The sequence below is a fragment of the Phytophthora sojae genome (genome assembly GCF_000149755.1).
Source record: "Phytophthora sojae unplaced genomic scaffold PHYSOscaffold_9, whole genome shotgun sequence".
NCBI classification, from domain to species: Eukaryota; Oomycota; class Peronosporomycetes; order Peronosporales; family Peronosporaceae; genus Phytophthora; species Phytophthora sojae.
The window spans coordinates 1614765-1632196 of NW_009258123.1; the positions used below are offsets into that span (position 1 = coordinate 1614765).

General features: G+C 54.9%; 6 protein-coding genes across 6 annotated transcripts; 4 read left to right on the forward strand and 2 right to left on the reverse strand.

The window, feature by feature from the left end:
- On the forward strand, positions 1-1122 carry PHYSODRAFT_522823 (hypothetical protein; the record flags this gene model as incomplete). Its single annotated transcript, XM_009536475.1, has 1 exon — positions 1-1122. One exon carries the CDS (start codon positions 1-3, stop codon positions 1120-1122), a length of 1122 nt encoding a protein of 373 aa, XP_009534770.1.
- A 461-nt stretch (positions 1123-1583) lies between these two features.
- Positions 1584-2603, forward strand: PHYSODRAFT_523445 (hypothetical protein; the record flags this gene model as incomplete). Its single annotated transcript, XM_009536476.1, has 1 exon — positions 1584-2603. A coding segment is annotated over one exon (1020 nt), but the record flags the coding sequence as incomplete, so codon positions are not given.
- Positions 2604-6518: 3915 nt separating this feature from the next.
- Positions 6519-7915, reverse strand: PHYSODRAFT_305275 (hypothetical protein; the record flags this gene model as incomplete). Its single annotated transcript, XM_009536477.1, has 2 exons — positions 6519-7724; positions 7796-7915. The coding sequence occupies 2 exons, from the start codon at positions 7913-7915 to the stop codon at positions 6519-6521; spliced, it is 1326 nt and encodes a 441-aa protein (XP_009534772.1).
- Positions 7916-9494: 1579 nt separating this feature from the next.
- On the forward strand, positions 9495-9740 carry PHYSODRAFT_521432 (hypothetical protein; the record flags this gene model as incomplete). Its single annotated transcript, XM_009536478.1, has 1 exon — positions 9495-9740. A coding segment is annotated over one exon (246 nt), but the record flags the coding sequence as incomplete, so codon positions are not given.
- Positions 9741-12258: 2518 nt separating this feature from the next.
- Positions 12259-15728, forward strand: PHYSODRAFT_338623 (hypothetical protein; the record flags this gene model as incomplete). Its single annotated transcript, XM_009536479.1, has 2 exons — positions 12259-12292; positions 15391-15728. The coding sequence occupies 2 exons, from the start codon at positions 12259-12261 to the stop codon at positions 15726-15728; spliced, it is 372 nt and encodes a 123-aa protein (XP_009534774.1).
- Positions 15729-16698: 970 nt separating this feature from the next.
- On the reverse strand, positions 16699-17292 carry PHYSODRAFT_338624 (hypothetical protein; the record flags this gene model as incomplete). The annotated part of the gene is made up of 3 exons (XM_009536480.1): positions 16699-16932; positions 16997-17193; positions 17250-17292. The coding sequence occupies 3 exons, from the start codon at positions 17290-17292 to the stop codon at positions 16699-16701; spliced, it is 474 nt and encodes a 157-aa protein (XP_009534775.1).
- Between the last annotated feature and the right edge of the window lie 140 nt (positions 17293-17432).

Consider the following 17432-nt stretch of genomic DNA (forward strand, 5'->3'; position numbering starts at 1 on the left):
ATGAGGACCCCGCTGTTCGACTTGGACATCGGAGTGCCAAGAACCACGGCCGCCGTCTCGACGGCGACAGCCAGCGGCGTAGCCCTCGCCCGCGTACGCCTCTCAGCATCTTCCGAGCTGAAAGCGTTCTCGGGACGGGACGCCAGCGAAGAGAAAGCCAGACTGTGGCTCAACCGTCTGAAGTCCGCCGCGCGGCGCGACGGGATGACGGGCGAAGAAGTGTCCGGGCAGTTCAGCGATCTAATGAGCGGCCCTGCGCGCCAATGGTATCTCCAGTTGCCCAGGAAGGTCAAGAAATCATGGACCGAGCTGATGGAGCAATTCCGGGTGCAGTACTGCGGCAAGGGCGTGTCAATGGCCAGTCGCTACTACCATGCGGCTCAGCGCCCCGACGAGACCCCTCTGGATCACTTGTACCGGCTCAACGTCGCGGGCTTAAGGACCAACATCTCATACGCCGAGGGCACGACTGAAGAGAAGCGGGAACACGTCGAGCATTTCATCCGGACGCTGAACACGGAGGCCGAACTCGCCTCGCGTCTCACGCTGATGGAGGTCGCCGACTCCGAGGCGCTGGAGAAGAAGCTGCGTACCCGACAACGTGGATTGGCTCACCAGAAAAAGACTCTCTTCGGCTCGAACAAGTTCCGCCAAAAGGCGCCGACCCCGCCGACTCAGCCGGCGCGCGCCGTGCATGCGATTCACGTCGCGTCGGACGAGTACGACTCGGAACGCGAAAGTCGCGACAGCGACGATCGCCAGTACGACCAAGACGAGGCGGACGAAGAACGCGCCAAGTTGTTCGTCGCGGGACAGGCCCCGCCGGGAGAGCCGGCGCGTCGCAACTTCGATCCCGACGACTCGGGACGCGACCGCCCGCGGTGCCGCCACTGTGGTTCACGTCGCCATGTCGAAGGAGACTGCTGGAAGTTGTTGACGTGTCAGAAGTGTGGTGGCCAGCACCCGACGGAGCGATGCTTGAGGGTGTGCAAGGCCTGCGGTGACGTGCACGAAGCCGGAGAATGCTCGATGGAGGAGTTCTTCAACCAATTGTGCCAGTGGTTTGACCCGAATAAACACGCGGGAATGCTGCCGCCGGCCGCCGAGAAGATGTTAAACTAGGACGCTCGCTGGCTTGGAAACCAGTACGAGACGAGCGACCTGTTTCCGTCGATGCATATGTGACCAAGAAGTCGCGAGAGGTGGTTAGTGAGATCCCGACTTCCCTGAATGATAATATATGTGAATTCAACCCGGAACGTACCACGCAAGAACGCGCGCCGCGAATCTCGGCGGTCCGACGTACGACGGACGACGAGTTTGCACGTGAACCACCCCTGGACGACATTGACTTGCAACCAGGAGAGCGACGCGGATACTGGAAACATTACGCGCCGCACAAGTGGTACAAGCAGGCCAAGATTCATGGAAAGCTGAACAACCGCCGTGCTGTGTTATTGCTCGACACAGGTGCCGAGGTGTCCATCCTGGACACCACCTTTGCTCATGAGGTAGGCTGCCTGATTGACACGGAGATCACGCAAGAGTGTGTGGGAATTCGTGATGAGACATATTACACGGTGGGGAGAACCAGAGTCAAGATTACCTTAGCTGGGAACTTGGTGTACTACATGCACCTGTGGGTCGGCGACTTGGTCGGCCAACACGCAATCCTGGGAATGAACTTCATGGTGCCCGCTGGAGTGCGCATCGACACTGCGGACGGCACGGCGTGCCTCCCCGACGAGGTGCATATCCAGATGATCGGACGAAGACCGCTATACGGCGCACGGATGCACTCGGTCAACGTCAAGACGCCTGTGAGGCTCGAACCAGGAGACACGCATGAAGTCTTGCTGAGGCCGGATCGAAACGCGCCGTTCCTGTGGGTGACACGGGCAGAGTCGTGGGTGACTACCTTTGTCAAGGGGAGAGTCGGAAAGAAAACGTACCTGCGTGTCACGAACATCGGAGACGCAGCGATAACCCTCGACGCGCATGAAACGCTTGGGTGGTGGACGCCGTCTGACGGCCAGCCTCGGAACCGTGGATTCGTCCGACTGGGCTCCACCCGGTACCAGCAGTGGCAGAATCTGGCGTACGGCACGACGCGCGACGCGGAGGAGAACTGGATCCCAGCCGAGCTCGACGGACCGATGACGGATCGCCCCTCATACCCGACGCCTAAAGCCATCTTGCGACCGGAGCCGAGACAACTCGGGACGCGACGCGCCGTGACCCCAGTGTTGGCGGCTGTCGCGGAAGCGCCGAAGGGAAGAGGGATAGACTTGCCACCCGACGACCACAAGCCGGATACGGGCGAGGAGGCGGTGGAAAGCGAACCCGATATGCCTCCGACTGTGGCTGGAAGCGCTGCGATGGAAGAATCGCCGGAGTCGGAACTCGCCGAGCCAAAACTCGACGGACCAAACCCCGCCGAGCCGCTGGAGGCGGTGCTCGAGGACGAGGCGCGGGACGACGAGGAAGCGGACGAGTCGTCGCCACTGGAGTCGCCCGAATCGCTCGGACCAGGGCCTGGTCCAGCTCCGGCTGCCGCACGGCCCCTCGGCGAGGAGTGCGTCGGCTGTGCAGGAGAAGAGTGACGCGAGGCCGCCGACCCCGCCGAGTGCGCCGACCCCGCCGCGTGCGCCGAACGCGTTGAGCCGGCCGAAGGCGTCGACGCCAAGGAGGGCGAGCGAGAACGCGAGCGCGAGCGTGGAGGCGAGTGCAAACGCGAACGAGAGGCCGAGCGTGAACGCGAACGCGAAGCAGAACGGGAGCGCGGGGGTGTCCAGGAACGTGACGGCGAACGTGGAAGCGGACGCGCCGGCGAACGTGGAAGCGGACGCGCCGGCGACCGTGACGGCGAACGAGGAGGCGGACGCGCCGGCGACCGTGAGCGAGACCCGGGGCTATGCAGCCGGCGGCGCTTGGACTGAGCTCGCCGCGTCTGGTCCTCGCTGTCCGAAGACTCGGAGCCGAAGAGCGACGCGTCCTCTCGTGCGCGCGCTGCAGCGGCCGCAGAGGGCGTAGCTGCAGATGAGGCCTGCGCAGCGGCGTTTTCGGAAGCCGCAGTGTCGGCCACGGTAGAGGGCCGCCGACTACGTCGAAGGGGCGAAGAACCAGACGACGTAGCGGACGCCACTCCTGACGGCCTAGGCGCGCGTGACTGAGAACCCGAACGACTCGACGCGCCGTGTCGAGGTCGCCGAAAACCCGACGAGGACGAGGCAGCGGACGAAGTCGGAACAGGACGGGAGCCCGAAGGACCTGCTGGAGGGCAAGCGCCAGTCGTCGAGCCTGCCGTCGAAGCCGACGAGCCCGCCCGGGTACCAGAGCTCGACGCAGTTGAAGCAGGAACAGGAACCGCGGATGCCGCAGGAACTGCTGCGGACGTAGGAATAGCAGGGGGGAGGGGGATCGCATCGTCGATCTCCGCCGTGAAAGTGGCTTTGAGTCGCCTGACCAGGTCAGCGGTGTCGATCTACCCGCCTACACGCGTTACGACGCCGGCGAGACGATCGGCAAGCTCGTCGCGCACCCGCCGCGCCAGCTCTCGGCCCCGACGCGCGTCTCGAAGCATCCGACGCCAAGCCACAGCGCGTTCGTCGCGCTCTCGGATGGCCAAGTTGCGCTCCTCCTCCAGCTCGGCGACGCGAGCGCTGAGACGATGGGTCTGGGCGCCGACCGCTCCTCGACGCTGCTGAGACGACCGCCGAATGGACAGCCACCCAGCTCGATACTGCGCCGCGCGAGATGTGGCGCAAAGTTCGCCGGCTTGAGCCCGCGCCATCTCGGACTCGGCGGCCACACGGAGAGTCGTAGCAGTAGCCACTGACTCCTCCAGCTCGTGGATACGCGTCGCGCCGCGGCGGAGCTCCTCGGCGTGGGCCACTAAGAGCGCGTTGACGCGCCGAAGGTCGTTCTGCAGCGGGACGTTCAGGTTCTGGGCCGCCTCGATTTCCATGCGGCTCTGAGAAAGCGACACACGGGCCGCGCGGAGCTCTTCGTCGACCGGGGCGCGCTGCTGCTCCAGAGCGGTCAAGGCCTGACGAGCCTGATCTCTCTCGGTGACGGCAGCGTCTCGCCGCTGCTCAAGGGCGGCCACGGCTTGACGTGCCTGGTCCCTCTCGGTGACAGCAGCGTCTCGCTCGCGTCTCAGGGCCGTGGAGGCTCGACGCACTTGATCCCGCATGTCGAGGGCCCCGTCACGGTCTTGCTCGACGACCACGAGAACGCGGGTCACACGGTCACGCTCAGCGAGAGCGGCGTCGCGCTGCTGCTCGGCAGTGGCCACGAGCTGCCGCATGTGATCTCGTTCAGCTTCGGCAGCGGCCACGCGCGCTTGGACAGGAGCGAGGGCGGCTTGGGCGGCTGCGAGGTCGACGCGAAGGTCGTCACGCTCGGCGCGCGCGTCGTTGCGCTCGCCTTGTGCAGCAAACAGCCGCGCTAGCAGCACGGTGGAGGGAGGCGGCGTAGCAGGAGCGCGGAAGTCGGCCACTCGGTCCTCCAGGACGGCGTAGTCCCGCTCGGCCTGCTCCCAGGAGAGGAGCGCCTGCTCGAGCCGGATCATGCCTGCGCGATAACCCTCGCGAGCACGATGCAAGATCGCGAGATTGCGGTCATGCAGCACGGACGCGTGAGTAGCCAAGCCCGCATTGTGCGCTGAGACGAGTTCGTACTGGGCGCGCAGCTCCTGGTTCTCGCGCTGGAGAGTGTGCGCGTCGGCGACAAGAGCAGTCACCGAGTGGACGGGGGCGCCTGAAGCCGGAAGCTGGACTTGGGGCGCGACGGGGAGGCGAGGACGATGCGCGCCGAGGGCACAAACCGCGCAGCCAGCTCGTTGGTGTCAAGCTCTTCTTCCTCCAGGTCGATGTCGTTGACGTCGACGTCGTGGCGGCGAGCCATGAAGCTTGGAGTACCGCGAAGCGGACTGCGAGGGCAGAAAACGCGATGGTGTCGAGACGAAGCCAAGGCGCGGGGCAGGTTCTGCGACGACACACCCACCTGGGGAGTGCGCGTGCGTGGCAGCGGGACGAATGTGGTGTAGTACCCCGCGGAAGAAGTGGGCGCGCCGGGCGCCGGAGGAAGAAGGCGCCGGGACGCGAGTGATGGACTTCGACGCGGCTGATGGATCGCGACGCGGATTGATGGGCGCGACGCAGGGCCGAGCTCGACGGGAAAGTCGGTGTGGGTGATGGGCCGTGAGACACGGTGCCAGAATCCAGTGCGACGCGTAATCATCCGACGGGTCGACCAGCGCACCCGGTTCTGCAAAACGCGCCGACCCTAAACCCCGCCGAGCAAAACGCGCCGACCCTAACCCCCGCCGACCAAAACGCGCCGAGGTAAGATCTTGATTGCGCCACGCAAACCAGGTTGAAGGACGGCAGTGCAAGCACGACAAAAGTAGGGATAGGCCCAGAGCGGTAGGCTTAGCAAGCAGTAGTACAGAGTAGCCAGTAGCAAGGACATAGGATAGGGTAAGGACTCAGTCCCGAAATTTCTCTGAACCACAAAGACCTCCCGTCTTCTCCGAGGTTCCAGGGGAACCACCAAGCGCCGGCAAGTAGAGCCGCCTCGATATCGCGGCCCCCCGTCGTTTGCTGGTTCGGGTGCTCACCCCCCACAGACCCGTGCTGGAACAAAGGCACGTTAAACGTATACCGTTTAGGTGGGCGCCCGATAACGCGCTGCCTAGGCGAAGGACCGCACTGGCCTGATAACCGCCGTGCACTAGACCCCCCGTGTAGGCCCGATAACGCCACACAAGCCCCAGGAAACGCCGGCCCGATAACGCCGCACGCCCGACGGGAACGCCGAGGAAACGTCGGCCCGATAACGCCGCACGCCCAAGGCTCGACGCCCTACGACAAGGAACAAGCGTCAACACAAGAACCCCCCCCCCCCCAACTCCGAAGCCTGCGAAGACTTGGGCCTGTATTTCGAAGATACGCTACTCCAACAACCGGGAATAATTCGCTCGGCGCGACCGCTATCCAGACGCGCCGAGTTTGTGCGAGATCGCATTCGCGAGATTTCTGCGAGGGCGCTACTCCACAGTATTCCCAGTTACAGGTAACGTTCCGGAGACATCGAAATCGCAATTAGCGAGTTTGCAAAAAATATCTGAAGAGCGAAAAACGTTTTTGGAAGCTCTAAGAGGTTTCGGGAGGAAGGAAATACTAACCAGAAGGCTATGTCCAGTTCGTAGTTCAGAGGGCCAGGTTCTTTTTGCCTGGCACGTTCTCTACTGGCAGCAACTTAGGGACAATAGACCATCTTCCCTCTCTCAGTGGCAAGTCAGCAGTGCAAGGAGATGCAAGGCCAGTGGTAAAACATGTGTTGATTGAATCAATACAAAAACAATTCATGCGCAGAAGCCCAGTAGATCTCTGCTCCTAGCGCGTCAACACGAAAATCACCAAACTGACGAAGGCGCCCGTTCACCAGCTTTGCGTGCCCACCTCATGGCGAACCTTAAGCTCAGTTAATTTCCGCTCGCAATGCCCTTCACCTCACGGTGACACTTTCGGACGCTTGCTCTTACCCACCTTTAAGCTCCCGCGCTCACGCTTTTTCGGCTTCTTGCTCGGAGTGCCAGGATCATCTGCGGCGATGGGGCTTGGTGTCGCTTGCGGAGAATGGCTGCGCAAGGTTGCGGGCTCCACGTTTCCAATTGAACCTCTGAGCGAGTGCTCCAGCGCTGCACCAGTAGCAACTTGCAGTTGCTGGGGAGAGGTGGACTGCTTTTTTTCGTCTGCAGTCATGGTAGACTTGTTCCCCTTATCATCGTCATCGGCGGAAATATTGGGCGGTGTGGTGTACCATCGTACTAGCTCGAAACAGGCAGGGATTGCTGAATCAACCAAAACCAATGTCTTCACACTCGTGGCTACGCGGCAGTCTCCGTAGATAACAACCTTAGAGTTCTCGAGCGACAGCACTCTCTCCAGTTGTTCCGACGAGACCTTGTCAACTTCTGCTTGCCACAGTGTGCATTCAACTTCAGTATCGCTCATGTCTTGCAGAGCCACCTTGCGTTTGCGTAGAATTCTCCCGTCCTTCGCTGTCACGTCGTCCGGCTTATCAACACGCACAATGACGCTGACAGATGTGCCATTTGGTTGCGATGTTACGTCCTTCAGTGAAGTAAACTTGCAATCCACTAGGCTGATAGGAACACTGAACTCGCCTCGAGTATCGTCGAACCACTCCTGCAGAGTGATCACGTCAGGTAAGTTGGGATTCGGGACGACCATTGTGTACGACAGCGTAGACAGCGACCGACCCCGAAATTCATTCACCATCACTTGCCGGAACGCGTACGGCTGGTGCAAAGCCGCTGTGTAGTCTACCTCTGCAAACTTATTCCACAGAGTGCAAACAATCTCCACGTTCGACGAATCTGTCAGCTTTAGCTCTCGCTTGACTTGAACCCCATCTTTGCGGTCAACAACTTTATCCAGAACACCGACGTCCATAATCATTGCGAGGATGTCAACTTGTGCGTGCGCATCAGCATGAGCGAGGTCGCTAATAGTTGTGAAAGCGTAGTCCACGTGCTCGATGGAATCATCATCTTCAACCGGAGTCACGCTAGCTGAAGAAGACAAGCCTATTTCGTACGTGTGGTTCGGCTTGCCAAATCCACGCGCAGCTTTTCTGATTCTTCCACCAGCGAACAAGAAGACGCCGTCACCACGCAAGATTGTAGCCAAATTCTTGGTGTCATTGTTAAATGCGCAGGCACAAATTGACTGCCCTCTGCGTCAACAAGCTCTGCATTCATCACGTGGCCTCTTCCGTTTGCATTCGACCACTGCCGGACTGGAGACAGAAACGCGATGCGTGCAACAACTTCCCATTGCACGCCCAGCACTGGAGAAAGATCGCGAATAGGGTGGCGTGACATTGTTCAAGCGCAATAGTCGAAGTGAGTCCTCGCACTCAAATGAGAGAGTCTCGACACCGTTACGAAGAGTCCGACGTGAGCCCTTTCGCACAATGCACATACTCAAACATTTGTCAAAATACAGTACGAATTAGTAATTTGGTCAACCTACCATTTCAGTTGAAGTTCATGGACTCAAAAACCATTTCAAAACGTGCTACGACAAAGCGAACATGAAAGCACGGCAGCAGCACTCCCAACGCGTACGAGCTCCATCTCAAACGGATCAACAGCGGCGTAGCCGTGCGCGCCAACTTCAACAGTTTCGTGAAGCTGTGGCGGAAGAACAGCAAACAGCTCCAGTTTCGGCTCCTGTATCTGGTCTTAAACGGAACACAAGCGATGCCAACCTGGAGATGAAGACGGGCCTTAAACCGAAACGTGCAAGAAAAGCTCAAGTGCTGCGCGAGAATCGAACCGCAAGACTTGCAGAGCTATTGGATCGCATTCTGGATGCCACGAGTCTATCAAGTGATGACATGAAGACGTTGCGTGACGGGCAGGGCTTTAGCACCCATCCACTACTTGCGCTGGCGTATTTTCACTGTTGCGCTCAGCATCCTGACGCTTTCGTTCACAACGATGAGCAGTTATGTAACGGGGTTACATGGAATAGTGACCCTGCCACTATTCCGGGATGGCTACATCGGTCACTCCCCTGGATAGTGACCCAAGTGGCCTCAGAGCCAACAGATACACTTTGTATGACACAAACTATAGGGAACTTAGGATTTGTATGCAGGCCAAATCTGTACCAACCTATAAATACATTCAGTCTTAGATCTACCGCTTTTCAAGTCAAGTCGTCCCCTTCAGACCAGGGACACGTGAACGGCTGTTCACTTGGAGTTTGTATACTCCTGCTTCCTCTGTTAAGAAGTGCTGTGTGCCCCGTCACAACTTAAGACCTCCCAATGGTAACCCCGGAGAACGGGGTAGTGAGTGGAACGGCCGTACTTCAGAAGCCCAGCCTACTGTGGGAGATCGGCTTCTAAGGGTTTTAGACGACCCACCAGGCCAAGAAGAAGCTATTCGGTGTCAACAATCCGTGCAGTAAGATATACCAGGGGATATTGCCGCTTGTGCATCGTGCTGCGAAATCATCGCGAATGCAGAGTCCTGCGCCGTGCGAATGAAGCTGTCGGAGCTGCCAGTAACGTTTAAGGCAACGCCACAAGAACGCAAAGAGCGGTATGGTGGAGTTCCTGATGATATCTTGAACGAGCATTGCCAAGTTGTCGTGAGCAATGGGGACCTGCTCTACATAAATCCGGATCTGGTAGTTTGTGATGATGAGGTTGTGCTATGCAAGACGTGCGCAGTAAATCCGCGGAGCTCGTCATTTAGTATCGCTTGTGGTCATGACTATGGTAGAAGAGGTAATCTTCCTCAGCTCAACGAAGTTGCAACCAATTGCATATGTCCAGTCCGCCGCTTTGGAATCGAAGTTTCTTTGTCTGGCAAGCACATGACAGGGCACATTATTTGCTTTCCGTCGAATGGTCCTAGTCAGTGTTCGAAGGCGCTACCTCATACGGATATGGATTGCATTCCTCGGGTGACGTTTCTTGGACCAAAAGAGCAATGGCGTGTTGAGCAGCACCGTTTTCAAAACTTGTTTTCCGTCCCCGAAGATGCCATATTTCGCTGGCTTTCTGTACTTGAAAAAACGCACTCTTACTGGCTGGAGGAAGGTATTTCCATTGATAGTTCGTGGTGCCGACGTGCGGCACTGAGAGAATTGGAGAAACAAATTCGAGAAAATGTTGTTGTGGAGGCATCGGATTCGGCAGAGCGTCTTTATGATGTCTCTCAAGACACCAACAACAACGACGATGTAAACGGAACCTCATCTGCGGCAGCGGACGTGATACAAGAGAAATCGGCTGTACTAAAGTCACCCTTGAGAAGATCGTTGGACGAATCTGGTGTTGGTGTTGTCGACGCAATGGTAGACCTTCTCTCAGGCCAAACAAGAGCAGACCATCGCGAGCCCTCTGATGGCGAAGCAAACTGCACTATCCCAATAACACGCGCAGCTGAACCCGTCGTGGAATGGGACGCAAACGGCAAGTTGTTAGCGGGCGCATTCCCGACGCTGTTTCTAAGAGGAGGTGATATGCTGCCGAAGGGATCGATGCCAAAGCATCTCGTTGATCACCTTTTCAAGTACTATGACGGTCGTTTTGAAGAAGATGTTGTATTTGTGGCAACGCTTTTCAACCAGAAACAGCGTCACGCCGCCGTACGGAAGGCAGCTCATGTCAGTGTTACACATGGCAAAGCTCTTCTTAAATTGGCGAAACTAGCGAATGATGATGGATTCAAGCAACAATTGCTCGACGCGCAGAGCAATCCAACGTCAACAAGCGCGAAAATGCTCAACGCGCAGTTACTTCGAGTGCTATCCATCGTCGGCGAACCAGTTCCCTTTTCTCCCTTCGAAATCGCTTCAGCTCGGCCCAACCTAGCTGCTCTCAGCTGTCGATACGGACTTGCGCACCACTGGACTACTTTGGTGCCTCCTGAGCATGACGATCTTCGATTACATCGAATAGCGCAACTCCGCAAATTGAAGCAGTGGAATCAACCAGAGTGTGTGTTTTCGCGTGCAAACTGCGCGTGGGATGATCTTCCGTATGAACTTCGTCGATCACCGCGTATGCGCTTATCAGTATCTGCAAAATTTCCTGCTCTCGCAGCTCAAATGTTTACAGCCAGGCTTAAAAATGCTATACGAGACACTTTGCGGGTGATGAAAGTAGTTCAACTCGAGTTAGTAGAGATTTCGATCAGCGGGAGGCTGGGGCATTTGGAAAGGTAGCTGCGTTTGGTGCAGTTGTGGAGCCGCAAAACGATGGTCGACTTCATGCTCATATGACTGTCTACAACTCTACGTGGTCGCTGGAGCTGCTTACACGATTAATCCCGTCTCCTCGGCTTTGTGAAAAAGCAGCACGTTGGTTGGACAGTGTGTCGCACACGCAACTATCGCTAGCAACGCACCAATATCGAGAGGAGTGCCTAAAACGTTCTGCTGACACTACTGCATCTGTAGCCTCGACGTTGTTGAGGCCTTGTGAAATGGAGGTTCCGTCGGCGCAAACGGCATACAACCGGTTTAAGCTAGTGGCAGAACGTTGTGCTGCTGCCACAAACTTTCACCGCCACTCTGCCACTTGCCTAAAAGGAAAGCAAGGACGTTTTAGGTGCCGCCTTAGCCGACCCGCGGGAGTTTTCGAGGACGATACAAGACCGATTGAGTTGAGATTGATACGCGAGGGTACTGGTACGAAGCACAAAGAGACAAAGTTGTGAGCTTTCCCGTCTCCGAAAAAACTCTCGCGGCGATTGATAGTGGTTACGATTTGGAGCAAGGGCAACTGGTGCGCCCCCACCTAGACCCACCCATTACCTGGGAACAACATCGGCCAGAGCGGGATAAAATGGTTGTCGAAACTAACCATATCTTAAGCGTTCTTACAGGAAGTCACACGAATTCATCCGTCTTGGCATCTGAAGATGCTGGCGAGTTTGTGAATGAATATCAGCGACAATATATGACTAAAGATACAAGTGGGCTCAAATCCGCCACAAGTGCAATGATGTCGGCAATAACGTACGCTGAAGAGCACGGGAGTACCGCCGAAGACAGCCACCTACCGATTCGCCAAGGTCAATACCTCGCAACGAGAACGGTAAATGCGTTTAACGGAGGACATGAATGGCCCCACGCCTTAATGGTGTACGCTCTACTCGGGAACTCATCATATCTGTCGTCTGACTCATTTTGGTATATTTTCCCGCATGACTATTTACGAGAAATTGCAGCAAGACCCGTGGTCGCTCCGGATACGAGCTCAACTGGAGGTCAAAGTATTCAGTGCGAACTGCAGCAGATAATTGATGTACTGTATGGAGAACAAGATGAGCAGGCTGAAATCATATTCGACGAAGATGATTCTAGTGCTGATCGAAGTAGCCACGCACGCAAATTTACGGTGGGTAGCGAGGTCGTATTTCTTACTCAAGCGGAGTCATACCGCCATCGTGGAAAGCATTTTGCAGAGCTGTCACCAATTGAGTTTGAATCAATTGTGGATATCCGCAAAGTTATGCCCTCTTCCAACGATGAAGATGTGACTATTCAACGAGGAAGACCCCGCAGAGCTGGATTTTCGTTTGCATCGAGCCACCCATTGTATCCACACTACGAGGGTTGTATACGAACAAAATTTATGACTCCGATGCTTGGAGGTCCCCCTCTTCCGACGTATCAAGCGGCATTGAAATCAGAAGCAAAGATGGACACCCTCGCCAAGTACGCTGTAGTTCAAGGTACGCGATATTTTACTCGTCTCTAACATCGCTACTATTACGTGCAGGGCAATCATTGGCACATACACACCCTGGGATCTTCAAACCAGGGCGCCAATGTTTGAACCATCGGCTGATGGTCTTCGATCCCTTTTCAAGTGCTGGGATACCCGTGAAGCATCGCTAATTAATCGCCAGCGCTTTCGCTCGATTTCGAATCTTCTAAAGCGCGGCTATCGTAATGAAAATAGTGGCTGCACTTATTCAGCATGGCGTGCTCGGAATGCCGACTACTGGAATGAACTCTCCTCGGATGATACACCGGCTACAGAACAAAATACAGCGCAGGAAACTACTGGGCCCGCAATTGGTTGTGCAGAAGCACTTGGAATTCTCACAAACGATGAGGATGTTTTTCAGCTTCTAAGCTTGACGACGCACTACAAATCAGATGTCCAAGCCAAAATCCGCTCTCTAAGAGATCGGTTTTGGAAAACGATTCCTGAATCAATTCGTAAAACTGTGACAAAAAGAACGTCTGGCCGTTGTGGAAACGATTTGGTGTACTGTGGCAACGAACTGGCCGGGAATACGTCTAGCGAGGAATCGACAAAGAATGCAACAAACAATCCCTTCCGATTAGCTGATATCGCGAAGCAGATACACACCTTACCACCGTCCTCGACAGTCGATGAAAGTGAAAGCCGAAATAGTGGCTACTGTGGCGACAAACCTACGCAGAAGACCTTCATATCACCAACGACACTCAACCACGACCAATACCAAGTGCTAGACCACGTTGTAAATGAAGTGATGGACGCTGTGCATGGAAAGAGGTCTCAGTCGCTAACATTGCTACACGGGAGTGGTGGGACTGGCAAATCGTTTGTCATCCGACGCATTCAAGCGGAATTGGAGGCTCGAGGCGTCCACGTCATAAACACTTGTCCAACTGGAGCCGGAGCTTGTCTGTTACCTGGTGGCCAAACTATACACTCGGCCCTTAAAATCGCCACGAAGTCAAAACGGCCATTAAACCCGACCGCACTCGAAACTCTCAAGATGCAGTTTGATGATACTGTCGGGCTGGTGGTAGGTGGTAATCGATGAGATATCTATGGTGTCTACTGAATTGCTCGCCCAAATCGATGAACGACTTCGTTCTCTCTACGATCCGAACAAAATATTTGGCGGAATGTCGCTAATGCTGGTACGTAAACTTCTGACATTCAAACATTTCATTATCCATTCACTAACATGACCTCAAAAGGTGGGCGATTTTCACCAACTGAACGTCGTTGGCGGCGTTTCCCTCTGCAAAAACATGTATGTTGATCCAAAACGAGATTACGATGTCAAAGCTCGCGATCTCTTCCGACGATTTCGCGTGTTCTTCTTGCACGAACAGCTCCGAGCTCAAAAATGCAAGCGACAGCAGAAAAATCTTGAGCAATTTCATCGACTACCCGATCGTTATCCAAACGGTACTGATTGGAACGATGAAAATGGAGCAGATTATTTTCCTGTAACGCCACAAATTTTATCATCACTTCAGCAAGAACTCACGCCCACGGATATAATCAATGATCCTGGGTAGCTCTACGACTACCGCATTCTGGTAACAGGAAACTTGGACAGAGCTACGCTAACTCAACCTGCCGTTCTCACGTTTGCGGCGCTAAACAACACGCTGGTCATTCGCTAGCGTCGTCAAATTAAGGGAAGTATACCAGAGGCTGTGGCGAATGTGCTGTATGACGAAGATACGCATCCGTATCTCTTCGCATACTTTACACAAAATGCTCCAGCGCAAATTCTGGATAACGGTGTCGGCAATGTGATACTGGGTGTAGCAAATGGTACAGCCTGCTACTTGCATTCGCTCGGATGGGATGACGCTGAAAAGGCCCAAGCTGCGTCTGACCTTATACTTGGCGCTACTCAGAAAAGGTTGTCTATAGTCAATCTGCCATGGCCTCCAGAATACATCAACGTGGTGTTGATAGAACCATCTGGAGAAGAAGTGAATGGGCTTCACTGGCCTGATCATTTGAACTTGGAAACAGCAATGCTGTCAAACAGTGCAGGTGAAACGTACAAAAGTCGAGTGATAATTCCAATTGGAATCATTACGGCCAAAGCTGACAATGACAAAGTCAAGTTTTCGCACACCTCGAGAAGCATTTCGATGAAACCACTTCGCTACATTCAACATGCAGTTGATTTGGCATTCGCTAGCACCGTATGGAAAGCCCAAGGAGCAACGATTCTTCGGATGCTCATGCTCCTACAAGAAACACAGCCTGCGCCACCATGGCAATTTGCGCACCACTTCGTTGGAACATCCCGCGTTGAAACAGTACAGGGATTACGCTGCATACCTCTTACACCATCGTTCACTCGCCACGAATTTCTCCAGCTTAGACCAGACATTTTTACAGTGAAGTGGTTAATGAGTATTGGTAGTGATGGGTACTGGCACCAACTCGAACAAACCCAATAAAAAAAAATAATGAAGGTCTCCCAGCAAAAGCGCAGCAACCTTGTAGCTGAGCAAACGAGATACAGTGGACATATAAGCGGTACGAAAACTCGTTTCAGGTTTAGAGAAAATTTCCAAACTGCGTTCGAACTTGATGTGCAGTAAACGGTGCGAGGGGTATTGAGGAAAAGTCGGCTGCATAAATGGCGCTGGTTGGAGGCTAGATAATTCCTAGGCTGAGCGATTATTTGTGCTGTCGAGAAGGTTTCATTTTCAAACGTTAAGACCTGTAGAAACACAATTAAACTGGTTAGCCCCTTACTTCCCAACGTTTGTACCGTGGAAGATACGGAGTGTATAGCCTGTGACATTTTTTTGCGTCCATGCTATATTGTACCTTCAAGATGAGCGGTCCTTATTCTTCAAATTTGTATGTACGTATTCGCCTTTCATCGCTATAGTAAGATCAAGATAGTAGGTTGAGCGAAGTGGGCTTGTCACCCACCACGACCCCGAGTGGTCACCGTGCATTTCAGAAATACCGTGGGGAAAGCAAGATGCTCAATACGACGAGAAAGACACCACGCTATGAGCTCTCAGAGCGGAAGCGGCAGCTCTGTCCGGAGGGGCTGTTGAGTGAGCGCCACGCGCGTCCGCCGTGCGGAGGAGAAGGATGCAGAAGGAGGCGGTAAGACGAAGGGAGCGAAGAAGGCGACGAGGAAGATAGATGTCAAGCACGCGACGGAAATGGAGATCGCACAGTCCAAGGAGGCTCCCAGCGCTGTGTCAGCTGCGGTGGGCGTGCCCATAGATGCCGCTGAAGTGAAAGAGACGGCGCAGAACAGCCAACCTGCGAGCATAGCGGACGCGGCCAAGGACACGGAAGGCAAAGCGAAGACGACTGCCGATTTTGTGCCAGTGATGGTAGAGGAGGTTCTGTCTGACATGCTGAATGTTGTTGCTGGATGGCCTTGACGCTAACAATCGGTTTGCCATAGGCTCATCCTCATCCGCATGGTGAGGTGTTGGGCTGCCAGGTGGGAATGTGGACGGAGGTCACTTACGCGGTTGTAGGCTGCGGGGAGAGCAATGGTAGGTGCGGAACAGCACGACGGGGACCTGGTGTTTCATGTGGGATAGAGATTTTTGGTTTTTGGCATAAGCCACGTTGTTTGAGTAACCCAGTGCTATCTTCAGCAGCATCGTAGGCGGAGTTGATATCGAGTTATGACATCATCAATCTTGTTTTTTTTTAACCTGACCCCAATACATGCTTTTGGTGTAAGTTATTTATAGGTATACCTTTTCCTAGAGTTAGTATCGAAGAGTCGCTTGAGAATATATTCTTTGGCACCAGCACGACCCTTCGGATTCAGTAGAGGGATGGCTCAACACCTCTGATCTATAGCCCGTTTCATTGGAACGGCGGCTCTTGTGAGCTCAAACTTGGTAATTACATTTGCTTGGCATAGAGGATCGTGTTTGCTAAGTACCATGTCTCACTATTGTAACGGGGTAAGAGATACCGCCACTAGCGCACACTGTAGATAAGAGGAAGCTTGCAATAATAAGCTCAAGTCTTGTCTTTAGGGTAAAATCAACTCTGTTTATGTATGGGACGGGGGCGGAGGCCCCCTTACCCTTGTGAACCACTCAAATCTAAGTGGGCACCTGATTGGATGAAATGGGTCTGGCTCCTCACTTTCAACCAATCAGAACATGACAGCAGGTCACACCCTAGCACCTACTTTTGTGTATGAACCTATGTAACTTCTACCTACTTATACTTATATAAATGGGCCCTTTCCATCACCCTCCTCTCTAAGTTGCGCCTAGGTAACTTAAGCGCAGCCGCACACACTCCAAACAACTGAAGAACACACTGGTCGACGTCGGCAAGGGCACTCGGCACTGCGCGGCCGAGCGGAGCGCTTCGCATGAGCACTCAAGCACGCCCAACGCACGCGCAGCCAGTCGGGAACATGATGCTTCGGGTGGAGCGACTTGGAGGTGTCGCTGTCGGATGTTCTTCGGTCGCGTCGACACGCGCGGGTCTGTTGTAGCCATCGGAGATGTCGCGACCATTCGCAAGATCCTCGTGGATGATGCTGGTGTCGAGGGCGGCGTCGTAGTCCAGACACTTAGGCGGCGCGCACTCGTGACCAGTCGCGCTTACGAGCTTGTGGTCGTCGGTCCAGCTGGCTTCATACTCTTTCGGATGTCCTGGTCCCGGTTTCGATCACCGGCTGGGCCCGTGTTTTGCATCGGGCCCCACCACCCAAAGCCAGGTCAACCGCGCCCATCGCGGCGAGGCGGCGCACGGCGGGGTTTGTTTCCCTGTACGGCGCGTACCACTGACTGCTCGGGTAGGCTGCTACTGTTGGGGGTTTTGCTGCCCGTTGTTCCTGTTTCGGGTCATCTTCGTCTTCCTGTGCGTCGTCTGTATGCGTGAGGACGTTGGTAGTTGATATTGATCGACTGCACACTGCTACGTACATGCTCGGATTGGTGGGTCGTTTTCGGCGTTGTGACGCACCATGGTTGTGTGTGCGTGTGGCCATCGGGTGCGAAGTACGAGTCTCTGCGATGGCGCTGCCGTATGGAATACCGGCCTGGATGCTTGTGTCGCCTCCTCTGTGTCGCACCTCTATAATTTGATATCAGTAAATCGTCGATAAG